This window comes from Pelophylax lessonae (assembly GCF_965119305.1).
Source record: "Pelophylax lessonae genome assembly, chromosome: 13".
Lineage (NCBI taxonomy): Eukaryota > Metazoa > Chordata > Amphibia > Anura > Ranidae > Pelophylax > Pelophylax lessonae.
This window is the reverse complement of record NC_138780.1, coordinates 154,876,377-154,893,643: the sequence shown is the minus strand read 5'-3', so window position 1 is coordinate 154,893,643 and position 17,267 is coordinate 154,876,377. Positions and strand designations below refer to the sequence as shown.

The 17,267-nt window shown below is 40.8% G+C and overlaps 1 protein-coding gene across 1 annotated transcript in view; it reads left to right on the top strand.

Moving 5' to 3' along the window:
• The window catches only part of ADSS1 (adenylosuccinate synthase 1), a 90,729-nt gene that overhangs the window by 61,815 nt on the left and 11,647 nt on the right, over positions 1-17,267 (top strand). The window contains exons 8-10 of the mRNA XM_082275480.1: positions 2,034-2,160; positions 10,378-10,532; positions 15,494-15,618. Of these exons, the coding sequence (XP_082131606.1) occupies positions 2,034-2,160; positions 10,378-10,532; positions 15,494-15,618 (407 nt within the window). The remainder of the gene's footprint in view (positions 1-2,033; positions 2,161-10,377; positions 10,533-15,493; positions 15,619-17,267) is intronic.

Here is a 17,267-nt window from a genome sequence, read left to right as displayed (position 1 = left end):
ATCTGTGAGGCAAGCGAGGTCTGACAGTGCTGGATAGCGTCCATTATGGCAGACAGGGTAGGTTCGGGCCTATCCACAGACAGGGCAGGCTCCGAGGGTACAGGGGAGCCCAGGGGAGGAGAGAGGGCATCACTTACAGTCACCGCCAGCCGAGACGATCCAGGAGAGATCGCTTCCCCCTCCACAGAGGCCGATGTCATCCGCACAGCCGAGGAGCGAGCGATCTGGGAGGAAGGGCCCGCAGCACGCGCCGGGCCGGCGCCATCTTGGGATCGTGGCAGCGTGAGGTCCGGCGGGCGGATACCGAGTGCATCTGGACCGGGAGGACCGATTTTGACCATCGCCGCGGGTGCACCGGGATATCAGGAGACAGGAGACGTCGGAATCAGGTGAGTAGGATGTCGGGTTCCAGCAGGATCACGGAAGGATCAGGGCAGATAGGACAGAGCTCCGGAGCCGCGCTGCTTTCACATCCGAGTTCCGGCCACGCCCCCCCACATATGTATTCTAACTTTTTTTTTTTTTTTTTTACCATTTGCCCAGAGTTCAGGTTTAACTAGATTCCTATAGATCTGTCATCTAGTATGAAAGACTAAAAACAAAGTAAACCAGTCTGTACTGCTAAATGTTCAGGGTTTTTTTTTTTTTTTTTTCTTTAAACTGCTAACCTTTTAGTCCAACTATGTGAATTAATTTTGAATGGGTTTGAATCACCAAAGAAGTGCAGGCAGCTTTTTTGGAACCACACCTCAACCAGATCCGGTGAAGGCAAAGTAAAATTTTTGCATTGCGTTTGCGATGTCAACTTTTGTATTGATAACCACAGCAGATCGCAAACAGTGCAATTGCAATGTGGTGCAGGAAACGCAGAGGGATCACTGCGTTTCCCACACTGCATATGTGAATCTAGGCTTAGTAATTCTAATTATCTTAAGCCAAATGTTTCTCCAAAGTGAGGGAATCCCCTCTTAGTTTTTACCCCAGCAAGTGTCCACATTGTAAGATTTCCCCTCTGTTCCCTCTGTCTTGGTGACAGTGGTCTGCAGGACAAAGAGCAAATTGGGAGACACAAACACTGTAATAAAAACCTGGCAAAGCCTCAACTTTTTTTTAGGCATTGCAGCCAACATGGGACCATGTACCACATTTGATGGCAATGCCCTAAAGTACTCTTTAGGGGATTTTGGATCCGAATCTTTGGCTTCATCCATTCAGTCACAGATGTACATATTTGCAGATCTTCTGAACTGGCTTTATTCCAGAAATTGCCCTCTGAGGTCCCAAAGTACTCTAGGCAGTTGATTTTTGTATAAGACTTTGGCAGCCAGGATAACTGAGGAAACTCTGGAAGCAGCCTGTGGTACCGCTTGAATAGATAAAATGCAAATGTCATTGGATTATGGTTAATGATGGGCTCATCTGTACCCTCCAACACCACCACAAAATTTGACAAGAGGTGGGATCCATTGATCAGACATCTTATCTATTGATTATCGAGTCCTAAGGAAGCCGTCCTCACCTTTTCTGCCAATACAGGCAATGCTTTATCTTATTTCTGGAACATTGTTGGAAGGCCTGTCCTATTTGTATCAGTATGTTGGTGGTTGCCTCTTGTGCCTTTTTTACTCCATCTATAATTTCTGTCAGAGACCTCTATCTGGTGGACCATTCGTTTTATGGTGTCATTGTGTTGGTTTAACGTGCCTATTTTTAAAAGAATTTGCACCTAGAATTTTGGATACAATTTGTACTGACCTTTTTGTACTTGAGAGATTTTGTTCTACTTGAACTGTTGCCTTCAGAACTGCTGAAAATTAAATAAAAATATTGAAATATAAAAACCTGACAAAGGTCCCCTACTTTAATTTAAAAAAGAAAGGGTTTTGGATGCTTTCATTATGAATCTGTTCAAGGAAGGAAGCATCCCTCCATATAGCTTTGTACATTTGACCCAGAAGTTGTTGCCTAATTTTTATTTTAGAACAAAATTGACTGGGTATGCCAAATAACCCATTACTCTTGTGATGTTACAGATGTACGCTGAGAAAATCCGGCCGATGGTGAAAGATGGAGTATACTACATGTATGAAGCCCTTCACGGTCCTCCAAAGAAGATTTTAGTAGAAGGAGCAAATGCTGCATTACTTGACATTGACTTTGGTTAGTTCCAGAAAATTACTTGTGTGTGTGCCAGAGGGCCATTGCAGTCAGCTTTGTCTAAAAAGAAAGCCCGAACACTGCAGCAACAATAATATAATAATTATTAGAATAAAAGCACCATTGGTATGCTTACTATAACCCTGGCTAATGTAGACCTAAGCTTTTGGTTACCTATTTGCTGCTTCCGCTCCAAAGACGAAGCATGGTGTGCCAGAATGTTAGCTAAAACTAATCTCGGGGTATAGATCAAATAAAAACCTTTTTAAAAGTCTTCTACTTCCTAAATTTCTGTTCCATCAGGCCTTTAACCACTTGAGTACCAGCCTTTTATATAAATATAGAATTAGTACAGCACTATAAATATAGAATTAGTACAGCACTATAAATATAGAATTAGTACAGCACTATCTTTTAATACAGTGATCTATGTGCACAATTTGCTACACATGTGAAAGCATATGTATAAACCTATATTTACTGTGTCAAAATGTAGCTAAATCAGCCTGTTGTATACCCCTTTATTATCAGGCCATTTTGGAGCGCTTTCAGTTTGACAATTACTCCTTTCACCCAGCACTGTACCCAAATTTTACATATATTTTTATATTTTTACAATTTTTTCTTTTTTTGTATTTAGTGACGTATGTGTGTGTGTATAGGGATGCACCGAAATTTCGGCCGCCGATATTTTCGGACGAAAATGCTACTATTTCATTTCGGCCGATAGGGGGTTAAAGCCGAAATTGTATGGCTGCTGATCTGTGAAAGTGAGTCATTGACTTCCCTGTCCGCCGCGATCCGATGCGGTGCCTTCATTGTGATTTACAGCTTGCTAGACCAGTGGACGTCCCGGGGGAGAGGGACCCAGAATGCACAGTGACAGTGTAGGAGGATCTCATTCTCCTCCGCGCCGATTGCTGCATCACTCCACCCACCTCCTCCCTTCAGTGCCTTCACGTGGTGTTTGCTGTGGAGGAAGGTAATGTTGATATGTGCTGTGCTGTAAATAAAAAAAAATTTCTCCCCTTTTCTCCTGCATAAATGTCAGTAGTAGAACGGATTCACAGCCTAGTGCAGTGCTCACCCCCTTCTAATTTCAGTGTGCGAGTTAATAAAGTTAACCCCTTAGATCAAAAAACTAAGAGAATCCGCACTTAGAATAACAAATAAAGAAATTAAGAAATATATATGTATAAAGAGATGATAGAGAGATTGGCTGCAGCCCACTTCAAAATATAACCCTGGGAGGGGTTATACAATAGATATATAAAGAGAATAAAAGGGTATATATGAAGAGAAGAGGAAGTGATTGGCGCTGCTGGTGTATATGTAGGATTGAATGTGAATATTCTGTATCAGCGTAGTGTGTAAACTGAGAAGGGAAAAAAATACAGATGTGTGTGTATGTGTATATATAGGGAAATAAATTATCAATATATAAATAACCTCAATAATCTACATAATAAAAGTGTCAAACACGCCTATAATAAATAACCCATAAATTAACAGCAATAAATAAGCAATATATTCAATATCCTATAAAAGCTCTCACTAATGTGGATAAAAAAGAACGTGTGGCTTATACAGTACATAAATATGAACTTGGCAAATATAGAATAAATATAAATGAGCAATAACAAGTGCAGTAAAACGTATATCCTCGTGCACGAGGATGTACGTTTTACTGCACTTGTTGTTGCTCATTTATATTCTATTTAAGTGATTTGCTAAGTTCATATTTATGTACTGTATAAGCCACACTTTTTTTTCTTTTTATCCACATTAGTGAGAGCTTTTATAGGATATTGAATATATTGCTTATTTATTGCTGTTAATTTATGGGTTATTTATTATAGGCGCGTTTGACACTTTTATTATGTAGATTATTGAGGTTATTTATATATTGATAATTAGGGATGCACCGAAATTTTCGGCCGAAAATGGGTTAAACATGCCGAAATTAATGGCCGCCGTGAGGAAGGAGGAGAGCACAGCGCTGGTTTGAAAAGTCCCTCCTCTGGCCGGCTGCCCGCCCGCCTCCCTGTGATGTCCCTACTACTACTGCAATGTGTATGAATGAACTGACCTGACACCGGGCGGGAGGGCGAGCGAGCAGCCGCTAATAGCTATAACTATGTGAGCGTTTCACTTCCCTGTCATGCGGGTATCTCCGCTGACAGGGAAGTGAAGCGCTCACATAGTTACAGCTATTAGCGGCCCTCCCGCCTGGTGTGTCAGTTCATTCATACACAGATCGTAGTAGAAGTGACATCACCGGGAGGCGGGCTGCTGGCCAGAGGCGGGACTTTTGACTGAAGGACACCGGAGGAGCAGAGTGTCTGACAGTAAGGACGGGGGGGGGGGGGGCAGAGAAGAGCTTACCAATGGTATTAGTATTATGCAGCATGAGGGGGTTAATGTATTGCCACTGCTGGTCACTGATGCATTAGTGACTGACCAGTGGCAGTTAATTAACCCCTTTGTGCTGCATTAGTGCAACCAGTGTTAACACTGATACTGGTTGCACTAATGCTGCACAAAGGGGTTAATTAACTGCCACTGGTCGGTCACTAATGCATCAGTGACCAGCAGTGACAATACATTAACCCCCTCATGCTGCATAATACTAATACCATTGGTAATTTAACTTTTTGGTTTATGCCCCTCTTCTATCTATTTTAAAATTATTTGGGGGAAAAAGTCATTTTCGGTTTCATTTTCGGCCCAGAATTTTCATTTTGGTGCATCCCTCATACATACATACATACATACATACATACATACATACATTTTTTTTTTTCCCTAAAGGGCTCTTTTACACTAAGTTTTCAAGTGCTTTTGCGTTTAAAAAAAAAAAAAAAAGCGCCTGAAAAGCTCAAAAATGCTTCCCTTTAAAATCATTGAATGTGTTCAGACTGGGGTGGTGCGCTTCCATTTTGGTTAAAAAATCCTGCATTTTTGGTGTGGTTTGAGTCGCATGTCTTTTAAAAACCGCACCACAAACGCGTATATGTATTTTTGCAGCATATCAGTGCGAAAGCGCCCTAAAGAGGAAGGAACAAGCAAATTTTGAAAAAAGAACCCGGTTCCCTTAATTTCTGTTAAAATAAAAATGCCAGGAAATGTACCAAATTCCTGAAGTGACCCCTTTTTGGAAAATCTAATTTTTTGCCACAATTTTTTGGAAATAAACCTGCTGGTACTGAGGGTGTTAAACAGTTTGAGAATGGTGAACTAGATACATGAATGTACAGGTCATACACCCAAGGAGGCGGCAGTGAAGGGCTTAACCACTTAAGCCCCGGAGGATTTGGCTGCTAAACGACCAGAGGGTATTTTGCGATTCGGCACTGCGTGACTTTAACGGACAATTGCGCGGTCGTGCGACGCTGTACCTAAACGAATTTGGCGTCCTTTTTTTCCCACAAACAGAGCTTTCTTTTGGCGGTATTTGATCACCTGTGCGATTTTTTTGATCACGCGCTATAAACAAAAAAAGAGCGTAAATTTTGCAAAAATAGCAATATTTTTCCCTTTTTTTTTATATGAAATTCCCCCAAAAAAAATGTAAAAATCAAAATATTTTCGGCCAATTTGTTTTATGCTACCTATGTTTGGTAAAAAAAAATCGCAAAAAGCGTATTTTGATTGGTTTGCGCAAAAGTTATTGCGTTTACTAACAAAGGGAAAGATTTTTGTCATTTTTGTTGTTTTTTTTAACGCGTAATGGCGGCGATCTGCGATTTTTTTTTTTTTTTTTTTTTTTTGCGGTACTGCGACATTGCGGCGGACAGATCGGACCCTTGACTGACATTTTTGACACTTTCGGGGTTACCAGTGACATTTCTACAGTAATCAGTGCTATATATATGCACTGTTACTGTAAAAATACACTGGTAGTGAAGGGGTTAACTTTATTTGAGAGGGAGGGGCTGTGTGTGTCCCTAGGGGCGTGATTCTAACTGTGATTGGCTGTGGCTTCAACTGTATGCAGAGTGATCAATGGATCTACATAGTAGATCCATGTGATCATCTCTCATACAGAGAGGAGAATGACAGGCAGCTTGTTTACACAAGCTGCCTGACTTTCTCCCTCTCCCCCGCCGATCGCAGAGTGGCCGGCGGCGATCGGGTCCGCCGGTCACACGCGCGCGGGGGGTCCGTGACCACGCGGGAGCGCGCCTCCGGCGGCGCGCGCTCGCTCCCTAGACCCTCACAAGCTAGTGACGTAGCCCTACGTCACTTTGCCTGTGAGGGGCTGACCGCCCACGTAGATAGTCGTGCGGCGGTCGGCAAGTGGTTAACCGGTTGCAGACCGCTGCACAACTATTTACTGCGGCGGTCAGCCCCGGCCAGGCAAAGTGACGTGTGTATATATACGTCACTAGCCTGGGAGCCAATAGCGGGCGAGCGCGCGCCGCCGGAGGCGTGCTCCTGCCTCGGCTCGTTCATGGACACCTCCGTGCGTGTGACCGGCGGACCCGATATCCACCGGTCACTCGCAATCGTCCGCTTTGAAGGGAGAAAGGCAGGCGGCTAATGTAAACAAAGCCGCCTGTCCTCCCCTGTGTAAAAGCACTGATCTAACGGTCCTACGGACCATTGATCTGTGCTGTTACACACACAGCCACATCCCTGCACAGTTAGAAGCACGCCCCTAGGGACACACATAGTCACTGCATCTCTAATAAAGTTAACCCCTTCCCTGCCAGTGTCATTTTTACAGTAACAGTGCATATGTATAGCACTGATTACTGCAGTAATGTCACTGGTACCCCCAAAAGTGTCAAATGTCAGTCAAGGGTCCGATCTGTCCGCCGCAATGTCGCAGTACCGCAAAAAAAATCGCAGATCGCCGCCATTACTCGTTACAACAAAAATGACAAAAATCTTTCCCTTAGTTTAGTAAACGCAATAACTTTTGTGCAAACCAATCAAAATACGCTTATTGTGATTTTTTTTTTTTTTTTTAACCAAACCTAGGTAGCAGAAAACAAATTGGCCAAAAATTTTAAAATTTGATTTTTACATTTTTTTTTGAGGGAGAATTTCATAAAAAAATGTGAAAAATATTGTTTTTGCAAAATTGTCGCTTTTTTTGATTGATTTCCGTTAAAGTCACGCAGTGCCAAATCGCAAAATACCCCCTGGTCAGGAAGGGGGTAAAATCTTCCGGGGCTTAAGTGGTTAAAGAGCGGTTAACAGACTTCAGGGCAATGAATGGGATTAATGTACATGTGCAGGATAAGGGAGGTGAGGGGTTCCATTTGATGGTCACTAGGGACTCTATTGCAGGCAATGTGTATTGATTTTTGTAAATCTTGCACCAGCTATCTAGGAAACAATAGCTATGCTGTAGAGTAGTAAAAACACACCAGGTAGCAAGACTGCCTCACTGGACCCCCTTCCTCACCCTATTCCCATTCACAAAATCCTTGTTTTCTTTCTTTTTTTCACAAATGTATAGCATTCTGTGATTGGAGGGTGAAGGCATCACAGCACCCTGCCCTCAGTACTCCTTTCCAAAGCCCTCAGCCCCGGTGCAAGCAGTGGCTGAATCTTGGGAGGAGTCGTGCAAATATCAAAATGCCTGGATGTCTTCCCAAGGCTTGCTTACTAAAACTCTTCCTAGAGTTTCGGATGCTTGGGTCCACTCTGCATGCTGTGGTTCCTTCTGCTGTCTCCTACATCGCTGTGAGATACATTTGTAACGTAGGGGTAGAAAAAAACAACCGAAGCGCAGAGCTGAACAAGGCTTCTGACACATCCGGAAGTGCCAGATGCAAAATACTTTAGGAAGACAGAAGAGATTGGTGGCAGAATGGGCAGGCATGGCTTTAATTTTTACTGCATCTGAGTGCCACAAACTAAAAACTAGACCCCCTTCATGCCAAAGCCTTTTTCCGACACTTGTTTCTTACAAGTTAAAATCAGTATTTCTTGCTAGAAAATTACTTGGAGCCCCCAAACATAAATATTTTTTTTAGCAGAGACCCTAGAGAATAAAATGGCAACCATTACAATATTTTGTCACTATTTGCGTAACCATCTTTCAAATGCAATTTTTTTTTTGGTAGAAGTACTTTCATGAATAAAATAAAAAAAAAAAGTAAGGTTGACCTAACTTTGTTGTATAAAATGTGTAAGATGTTGGGCCGCGTGAATAAAACCCCTAACATGTCATGCTTTAAAATTGCGCACACTTGAGGAATGGTGACAAACGACGATACTTTAAAAAATCTCCATAGGCGACGCTTTAAAATAAACGGTTACCTCTTTAGAGTTAGAGGTCTAGTGCTAGAATCCATTACTCTCCCTCTAACGATCGCGGCAATACATCACATGTGATTTGAACACTGTTAACCCTTGTGGGTGCGACTTGTGTATGCGGTTGCTTCTGCGCGCAAGCACAAAGGGATGAGGCACTTTTTTTCCCCCTATTTATTGTGGTGGTTTTTTTTTTATTATTACTGTCACAAGGAATGTAAGCATCCCTTGTGACAGTAATAGGCAGTGACAGGTACTCTTTATGAACAAAGCGCTGCGCAAACTATTGGTGCTATATAAATCCTGTATTCTAATAATAATGAAGGGGTCTGGAAGACCCAAAATCCTTCCTTTGCACTGAAAAGCATTTAAAAACTCTTAGGTTTGACTTTTTTTTATCTGGCCCTTTAAGGCTCTAGTAACTAGAGTTGATGTCCCTGACGCCAAGAGAAAAATGGTGATGGGAGGGCACAGTCTGTGATCAACAGCCTCAGCTCTGTTCCTGTGTGCTGTGTGAAGGGGGGGGGGGGGTTGTCCCTTCCCCTCCCCTCCAATCAGGTCTTGGCGCTCTTCACTGATGTAACTTCAGCTCTCCACCTCCTGCTTTTCAGAGCCGATAGATCCTGTGTAAATTCTGCACTTTGAATACATAGAGAGGTACAACTTCTGTAGGATGATTTGTTTATCTCTGTTTTATCACCTGTGAGGCCCGTCACTTCACTGGGTATATGGAAGGGTTTGAACCTACTTTAAACTAATGCCATTTTAAAGTGAATCTCCGCTTTTTTTTTTTTTTTTTTTTTCACTCCTGCTACCTTATGGTGGTATCTGCACATGTCAGATATTTACCCATCCAGCTCTGCCCCACTAGAATTCTCTCATGCCCAGCCCCAGCTCTGTCCCACGCCATCATGTTCTTTCTGGTATCATAGAGAGGCCTGTGAGCTCTTCTTGGTTTAGTGGGCTGGTCTCCTGATGACGTACCAACAGGCCCGCCACCTTCCTTTCCTGAATGGAGATGCACAGCGGGCAATGTGCATGTCAATTGCCTAAGGTGAACTACTTGCATGGGGAGGCAGGGTTGGACATTTTTGCTTTAAAAGGTATAAAAAAAAATGCAATGTTTAGAGGATGGAAGGAGGGGTTAGGCAGAGGAAAAGTGGAAGAAGGGTGAAGGTCCACTTTAAAAATATCAATTGGTGCTCTTCCCATAGTAGGTATTTTGTGAAGAGTGAATCCAGCCCCAAGCACATCTCATGATTTTCAGAGCTCGGACCTGTCGTCGTCTCTCTAGGATGGACCAGACGTTAGATTTAGTGCCTCCTAGAGATACATGAGCTAGCGCCCGTCTCGAACCTTTAACAAGTTCAGCAATAGCTCGTCAACTTATTGCTCTCCTTTTGTATCCACTGAGCTCAGCAAAGCATAATGAGAATATCCAGGGATCAGGACAACGTTCCCTTCTGTACTGCTAGGGGGCACTTATCCTAACCGCTGATCCATCCTAGAGAGTAGAGGACAGGACCGAGATGTGAAGGTAAGTGTTTTGGGCAAGCTTCAATACTTTCACAAAAGGCCTACAGGTATGGAAGGAGTGCAAATGGATATTTATAATTAGTTCACGTTTTATAGAATAGTGTTCATAGACATGTATAAAAAAAAATATACTTTTTTTTTCCCCTCTGCCCTAACCCTTTAATTTGGCTGGAGTTTTCTTTTTTAATGGTCTGTTTCTAGAGGTTTATGTAAATTATATTAGTGTATAGTAATGTGTTATATAATATTTTTTTTTTTTTTTGTAACTCTGTACCTGGTGGATTCAGTATTTGTACTCTGCATAGTAATACTGCATAGTGATTGTACTTTATTATTCTATTGTCTTAAGTGAAAGTTGTTTTTTTTTTTTTTTTTTTTTTTTATCATTGTGAAATTACTCTTCTGTATCTGCAGGAACGTATCCCTATGTGACGTCTTCCAATTGTACAGTAGGAGGTGTGTGCACTGGACTCGGAATCCCTCCTCAAAATATAGGAGAAGTCTATGGTGTGGTGAAGGCTTACTCCACTAGAGTAGGAGTTGGAGCCTTCCCTACAGAGCAGATCAATGTGAGTGTTCTGGTGTAGGTATTGGGGTTAAGCCTTTTATTTTATGGGCCTCTTTAGCGGGAATTGCATCTGTGTGATCAAAAACCAACTCCGGGCAATAGATAAACCAGTGGACCATTGAGGAGGTGCTAAAGTGGGAAAGGATCCCTTTGCCAAAATGTGCAAATATGCACACCTTGTATGCCTTACTCAGTTCTCTGTTCCAGCAAGTCCATTCTCTCTCTTCGTTATACCATGTCCACTGCTTCTATCTTCACTCTGAATGAGGAGTCTTCCGCACTTGATTGGCCAGCCAGAAATAACGTTCATTCCCAGGTGAAATGTCACACAAACAATGCTCCACTGGTAACTAGAATGCAACTTTTAATCCTTGCAAGCTCTGTATACTGTACGTTTTATTCCAAGACCAGACAACTGAATATGTGAAAAAAGAACTCTCTAGGGAGTTGGTTCACATCCCCACTACGAGTCGCCTGAAGCTCAAAGTTCTGGGGCTTTTTTGTAGCTCAAATCGGGCATATTGGTGTGTTTTTAAAATGTTTTTTTTTTTTTTTTTGTTCTATAGAACAGATGCGCCAACATTCGGCTCTCTTAACCACTTTACCACCGCCCACAGTAATATTACTGCGGCAGAGTGGCTCGTTATCGTCTGACGACGTAGTACTACGTCGTCAGACACTCCCCCTTCTGGGCGGCGCTTGCGCGCCGCCGGAGGCTCGCTCCCGCTGCTTTCAGTCACAGCGGGAGTCGGGCCAGGGGAGGAGCAGCGGCGATCGCCGCCGCTCTTCCCCCGATCGTCGGGGATCTAGTGTGGAGATCCGCCCGCCTGTGTAAACACAAGCGGGCGGATCTCCATAGTGACAGGGAGTGACAGATCGGACTGTTCAGCATAGCTGGACATCCGATCTGTCCATGACTCACTCAGTCCCCTCCCCCCCCCCCCCCACACGTCAGTAAGCACCAGGCATACATTAACCCCTTCCTCTCCAATAAAATTAACCCCTTCCCTGCCAGTGTCATTTTTACAGTAACAGTGCATGCATATAGCACTGATTACTGCAGTAATGTCACTGGTACCCCCAAAAATGTCAGTCAAGGGTCCGATCTGTCCGCCGCAATGTCGCAGTCCCGCAAAAAAAATCGCAGATCGCCGCCATTACGCGTTAAAAAAAAAAACACCAAAAATGACAAATCTTTCCCTTTGTTAGTAAACGCAATAACTTTTGCGCAAACCAATCAAAATACGCTTATTGTGATTTTTTTTTTTACCAAACATAGGTAGCAGAAAACAAATTAGCCAAAAATTTAAAAAAAAATAAAAAAATTGGTTTTTACATTTTTTTGGGGGGGAATTTCATATAAAAAAAATGTTAAAAATATTATTTTTTTCAAAATAAACGCTCTTTGTTTTGTTTATAGCGCAAAAAGTAAAAATCGCACAGGTGATCAAATACCACCAAAAGAAAGCTCTGTTTGTGGGAAAAAAAGGACGTAAATTTCGTTTGGGTACGGCGTCGCACGACCGCGCAATTGTCAGTTAAAGTCGCACAGCGCCGAATCGCAAAAAGTGGCCTGGACGGAAGACAGCAAAATCCTCCGGTGGTAAAGTGGTTAAAGCAATCTTAGTGGATAACTAGCAGCGGGAGAGGACATCACCCCTCCCGCTGCCTTCTGCAGCTTTTCTGAGATCTCCTGCTGAGCAGCCAGCGATTTCACCGTTAATCATAGAGGCGATCAAAGACCAGAACGGCTTTGATCGCCTCTGATATAGGAACCCAGAAAAGAGGAGCTTATAAAGAGTACCTGTCACAAGTGATGTGTACATTCCTTGTGACCGCAATAAAGGTGATCAAAAAAAAAAATTAAAACCGTGAAAAAAAGTTTTACAGTGCCCCCTGTGCTCGCATCCAAAGGCAAAACGCGTGTGTCCAACATGCACGCAAACAGCATTCATCCCATACATGTAAGGTATTGCCACGAACATTTGATCATGGGCAGTAATTGTAGTACCCTGTAAAGGCTTTTAATAAGTTTGTTACTGTTGCACAGACGTGCACCATTGTAAAACGTGAGATGTTTTGTATTTACTCGGCTTAACATCTACTATATTTTACAAAGCAATTGGGTTATGCTTTGTTTACATTAAAATTAAAAAAATATATTTCTTTTGTTCTTTGAAGGACATAGCCCGTGATCCTAACCATTGGGTTATATTGTCCCCTACAGGAGTAGGACACTAGGCAGAAAGTCTGGCTACGGCTATGGGCAGTCCCAGGGGGTATACTCTCTGCTATAGGTACTTAGTGTTTTTTCTGCCTAGTTAGGCGTAAGTACCTAGTTCCTTGCTGGGATCTCTGGTTCTGAGAATATTTTCTTTTTTAGACATAATTTTTTTTTTTCTGGATTTTTTTCCTGTGAGATCTACAATCAACTGCCAGACTGGGTGACGGGCTGGATAATCTAGATTCAGTGGTCACCTGTCTGGCTAGCGCGTGTGCGCAGACCTCAGCTCCGCCCTAGGTCAGCCGTGACATAGCACCACCGGACAGGGGCTGACCTGTGAGTTAAATGCCTCGCGAGGTCTCATACAACCGAGTCGCAGCGTTCCACCTGGCCGACTGCCCCCCCATTTTGATGGGAGAGGAGGCTGTCTGGAGCGGTGCCTGCCTGGTTCCTCCTGGTATGGTAACTGTCTGACTTCTCCCCCTGGAGGGTTTTGGGGTATATGTGGGCCCCTCATGGGACTGTCAAACCGCATTCCCATTAGGCGCCTCCCTCTTCCTGCCTGTACCATTTTTTTTTTTTTTCTGAGGCCTAGGGATCCCTCCTGGTTCCCTGGGAGCCTCGTGGTGCCGTCATTTTCTTGTAGCCTGTGTGCTTAAAGCACAGCAGCAATGTATGTGTTGTCCGGCAGCCATGTTTCATTGGTTTGCTGTTAAACAGCGGTGGCTATGACAGTGGAGACTTTGGGGTGGCGATTTTGGCGGTGGGTGCCCCTCTTCCCCTGGTGCTGACTCCTGGATCTTTTAATTTCCTAAATGTCGTTCGTGCGGTGCAGATTCTCCTGGTTGCTGCGTTGCCTGGTTTCTGCGGGGTGATGAGTCTGGTGGGCCCCCCCCCCCCTCTGAGGATCAATTGGTGCTCTGTGGCTGGCAACCGGGTGGGCTGCCAGGGTGGAGGGGGTTGTCCCTTAGCAGTGTTTTACACTTTTTTTTTTTTTTGGTTCCCCCCTTGTGACGAGAAGGTGGCCTCTATGGGGGCTTTCACCTCTGTGTGCAGGGTGTCGGAATTAGTGGCGTTACCCTGTCGTTCGCCTTACTTGGTGGTTTAGTGATAAGGTGGTTCATCGCCCCTGTCAATTGTCCTTCCCCAGGTTGTTTCTGATTTGAATGAAGACTTGTTGCCTTCCCTGTGTCCCAGGCCAAAACATCCGAAGGAAATTGCTTTGCATGCCTTGGTTGTGATCCGGGGGATTAGGGTGTACCTCACAGCTACGGAGTCTTTTAGGAAATAAGACCCACTATTTGTGCTTACCGATGGGCTTCAGAAAGGGTTGTAAGCTTCCTCTGCGATCATTTCCAGATGGATCAGACTATGATTCAGGCCTATTCCAACAAGGGTCAGCTTCCTCTATTCCCTGTCAAGGCGCCCTCTACTCGGGCGATCAGTGCCTCCTGGGTCTTCTGTCATCAGGCGTCAGTGACGCAATTTTGCAAGGTGGCCACCTGGTCGTCAATGCACACTTTAACGAAGTTCTATAAAGTGAATGTGTTGGCATCTGCAGATGCTTCCTTTGGCCGCAAGGTTTTGCAGGCTGCTGTTTAGAGGACCTGGTCCTCTTTGAGGGTGTATTTTGTTTTTCAGGTGAGCTCCAGTTTTGGTTGAGCTCCCGTTTTCCTGGTTGGCTATAGTTTTGGCCCTGAATTTTTTTTTTGCTGTTCCCACCCTACATGTTTGACACTGCTTTGAGATGTCCCAATGATTAAGAAGATCAGGCGCTGTGTCCGTCAATGAACTAAAGAAAAAATGGGATTTTTGACTTACCATAAAATCTATTTCTCTGATGTTCATTGATGGACACAGCACCCACGCCTCTGTGGAGTTGTAATTTTTTCTGACACTGCTTGTAACAAAACTGAGTACCTTTTTAGCGCAGATGGAGTATACTTCCTGGGACTGCCCATAGGCGCAGGCAGACTTATTTTCTGCCTGTGTCCTACTCCTGTAGGGGGCAGTATAGCCCAATGGTTAACAGGAGCTGTGTCCGTCAATGAACATCAGATTTTCTCTCCCCATAAAACAATTGAGTTTGAAAAACCACCTTAACGTGTGATATTAAAAAGTTGCAAAACCCACCAATTTATTCTCTAGGGCCTCGTCTTCAAAAAATGTTTGGGGGTTCTAAAACTTTCTAGCAAAAAATACTGATTTGTATTTTTGCATGTAAGCAAAGTGCCAGAAAAGGCCTGGTCTTATGCCTTAAGTAGTGCAGGAACTCAAGTTGCTCCTATTAGAACGGTTCCATTGGACTTAATGGGGTGCGACTTGTCATGCGACATGTGCTCTCAAAGTTGAGTGCATGTTGCACCAGTGTGAACCGGGCCTTTAAGTGAATGAAAAACAGCAATAAATTATAAAACTGATTGTTTTCTCTATTGACAAAAATGCTTTAAAAACATAAAAACATGCATACAAACGCCCAAAAAAAAAAACCTGCTCAAAAATATGAAGCTGAGGTTTAAGTGCACCCATAAAGCCTTTATATTTGCCATTAATAGCATTATGCAGATCTGATTGCTATAAAATAAAGTGAACTCTTTGGTACCACACAGCGCTTTAGCGAGTTCTCATTGCCCACTTTACTTGATATACTCAGCCTGCTTAAATGTACAATGGTGACTGGGTCATTTAAACTGCAGTATTTCATGTTTGCCTAAAGCGTAGCTTTTGACTTCTTGCAGGATATAGGCGAGCTTCTTCAGACGAAGGGTCATGAATGGGGAGTGACCACAGGCAGGAAGAGACGGTGTGGTTGGCTGGATCTGGTCATTTTAAAATACGCCCATATGATCAACGGATTCACTGCGTAAGTGCACGGCTTTTCACTAACTGAAGGAGATCTGCACAAAATCGTGGTGCTTTGTAGAATTTTAAACTGCCTGTTTGGGAAGGGAGGTGGAGGAATTGTTGTCCAATAGCAGCAACCCCTGTCATATTCCACCTCTTTTCTACATCCTTCAATAGGATTACAGAAACAAGTTAGAAATTGAATGGGTTTACCTGAGTTCTACTGCTTTTTATTTAGTTTGTTTTTTTTTTTTTGAAAATGCTGCAGTAAGAAGAATTCAGACTTTATTACATGTATATTCAATGTCCATGTCTCATTACAAGTTAACTTGGTGTCTTCAGCTTTAGGAAGATGCAAAGTGTGTTCATATCACTGGAATATTGGTTCCAAAATGGGATTACCACTTCAGTTTTAGCTGACCTAAAAATGGAAAAGTTAAATGTCATTAGTTAAAATGTTTTATTTTCCTTCAAAAATGTTTATTGGGAATCACAAACTATTGATTTAGGTTTTAACCACTTGACCTCTAGGAAAATGTACCCCCCCCCTTCATGACCAGGCCATTTTTTTCCGATGCTGCAAAAAAAAAAAAAAACTGTGGCCTGTAACTGAACATTGCACCGACGCTGTACATCACATTTTTTGTCTTTTTTTTTTTTTCTTTTCTTCCTCCTGCTTTAAAAAAAAAAAAAAAAAAAAATATATATATATATATATATATATATATATATATATGTATGTATATATATATATATATATATGTATAATATTTATATATATATATATATATATATATTTATGTATAATATTTATGTATAATATTTATATATATATATATATATATATATATATATATATATTTATGTATAATATTTATATATATATATATATATATATATATATATATATATATATATATTTATGTATAATATTTATATATATATATATATATATTTATGTATAATATTTATATATATATATATATATATATATATATATATATATATATATATATTTATGTATAATATTTATATATATATATATATATATATATATATATATATATATATATATATTTATGTATAATATTTATATATATATATATATATATATATATATATATATATATTTATGTATAATATTTATATATATATATATATATATATATATATATATATATATATATATATATATATTTATGTATAATATTTATATATATATATATATATATATATATATATATTTATGTATAATATTTATATATATATATATATATATATATATATATATATATATTTATGTATAATATTTATATATATATATATATATATATATATTTATATATATATATATATATATATATATATATATATATATTTATGTATAATATTTATATATATATATATATATATATATATATATATTTATGTATAATATTTATATATATATATATATATATATATATATTTATGTATAATATTTATATATATATATATATATATATATATATATTTATGTATAATATTTATATATATATATATATATATATATATTTATGTATAATATTTATATATATATATATATATTTATGTATAATATTTATATATATATATATATATATATATATTTATGTATAATATTTATATATATATATATATATATATATA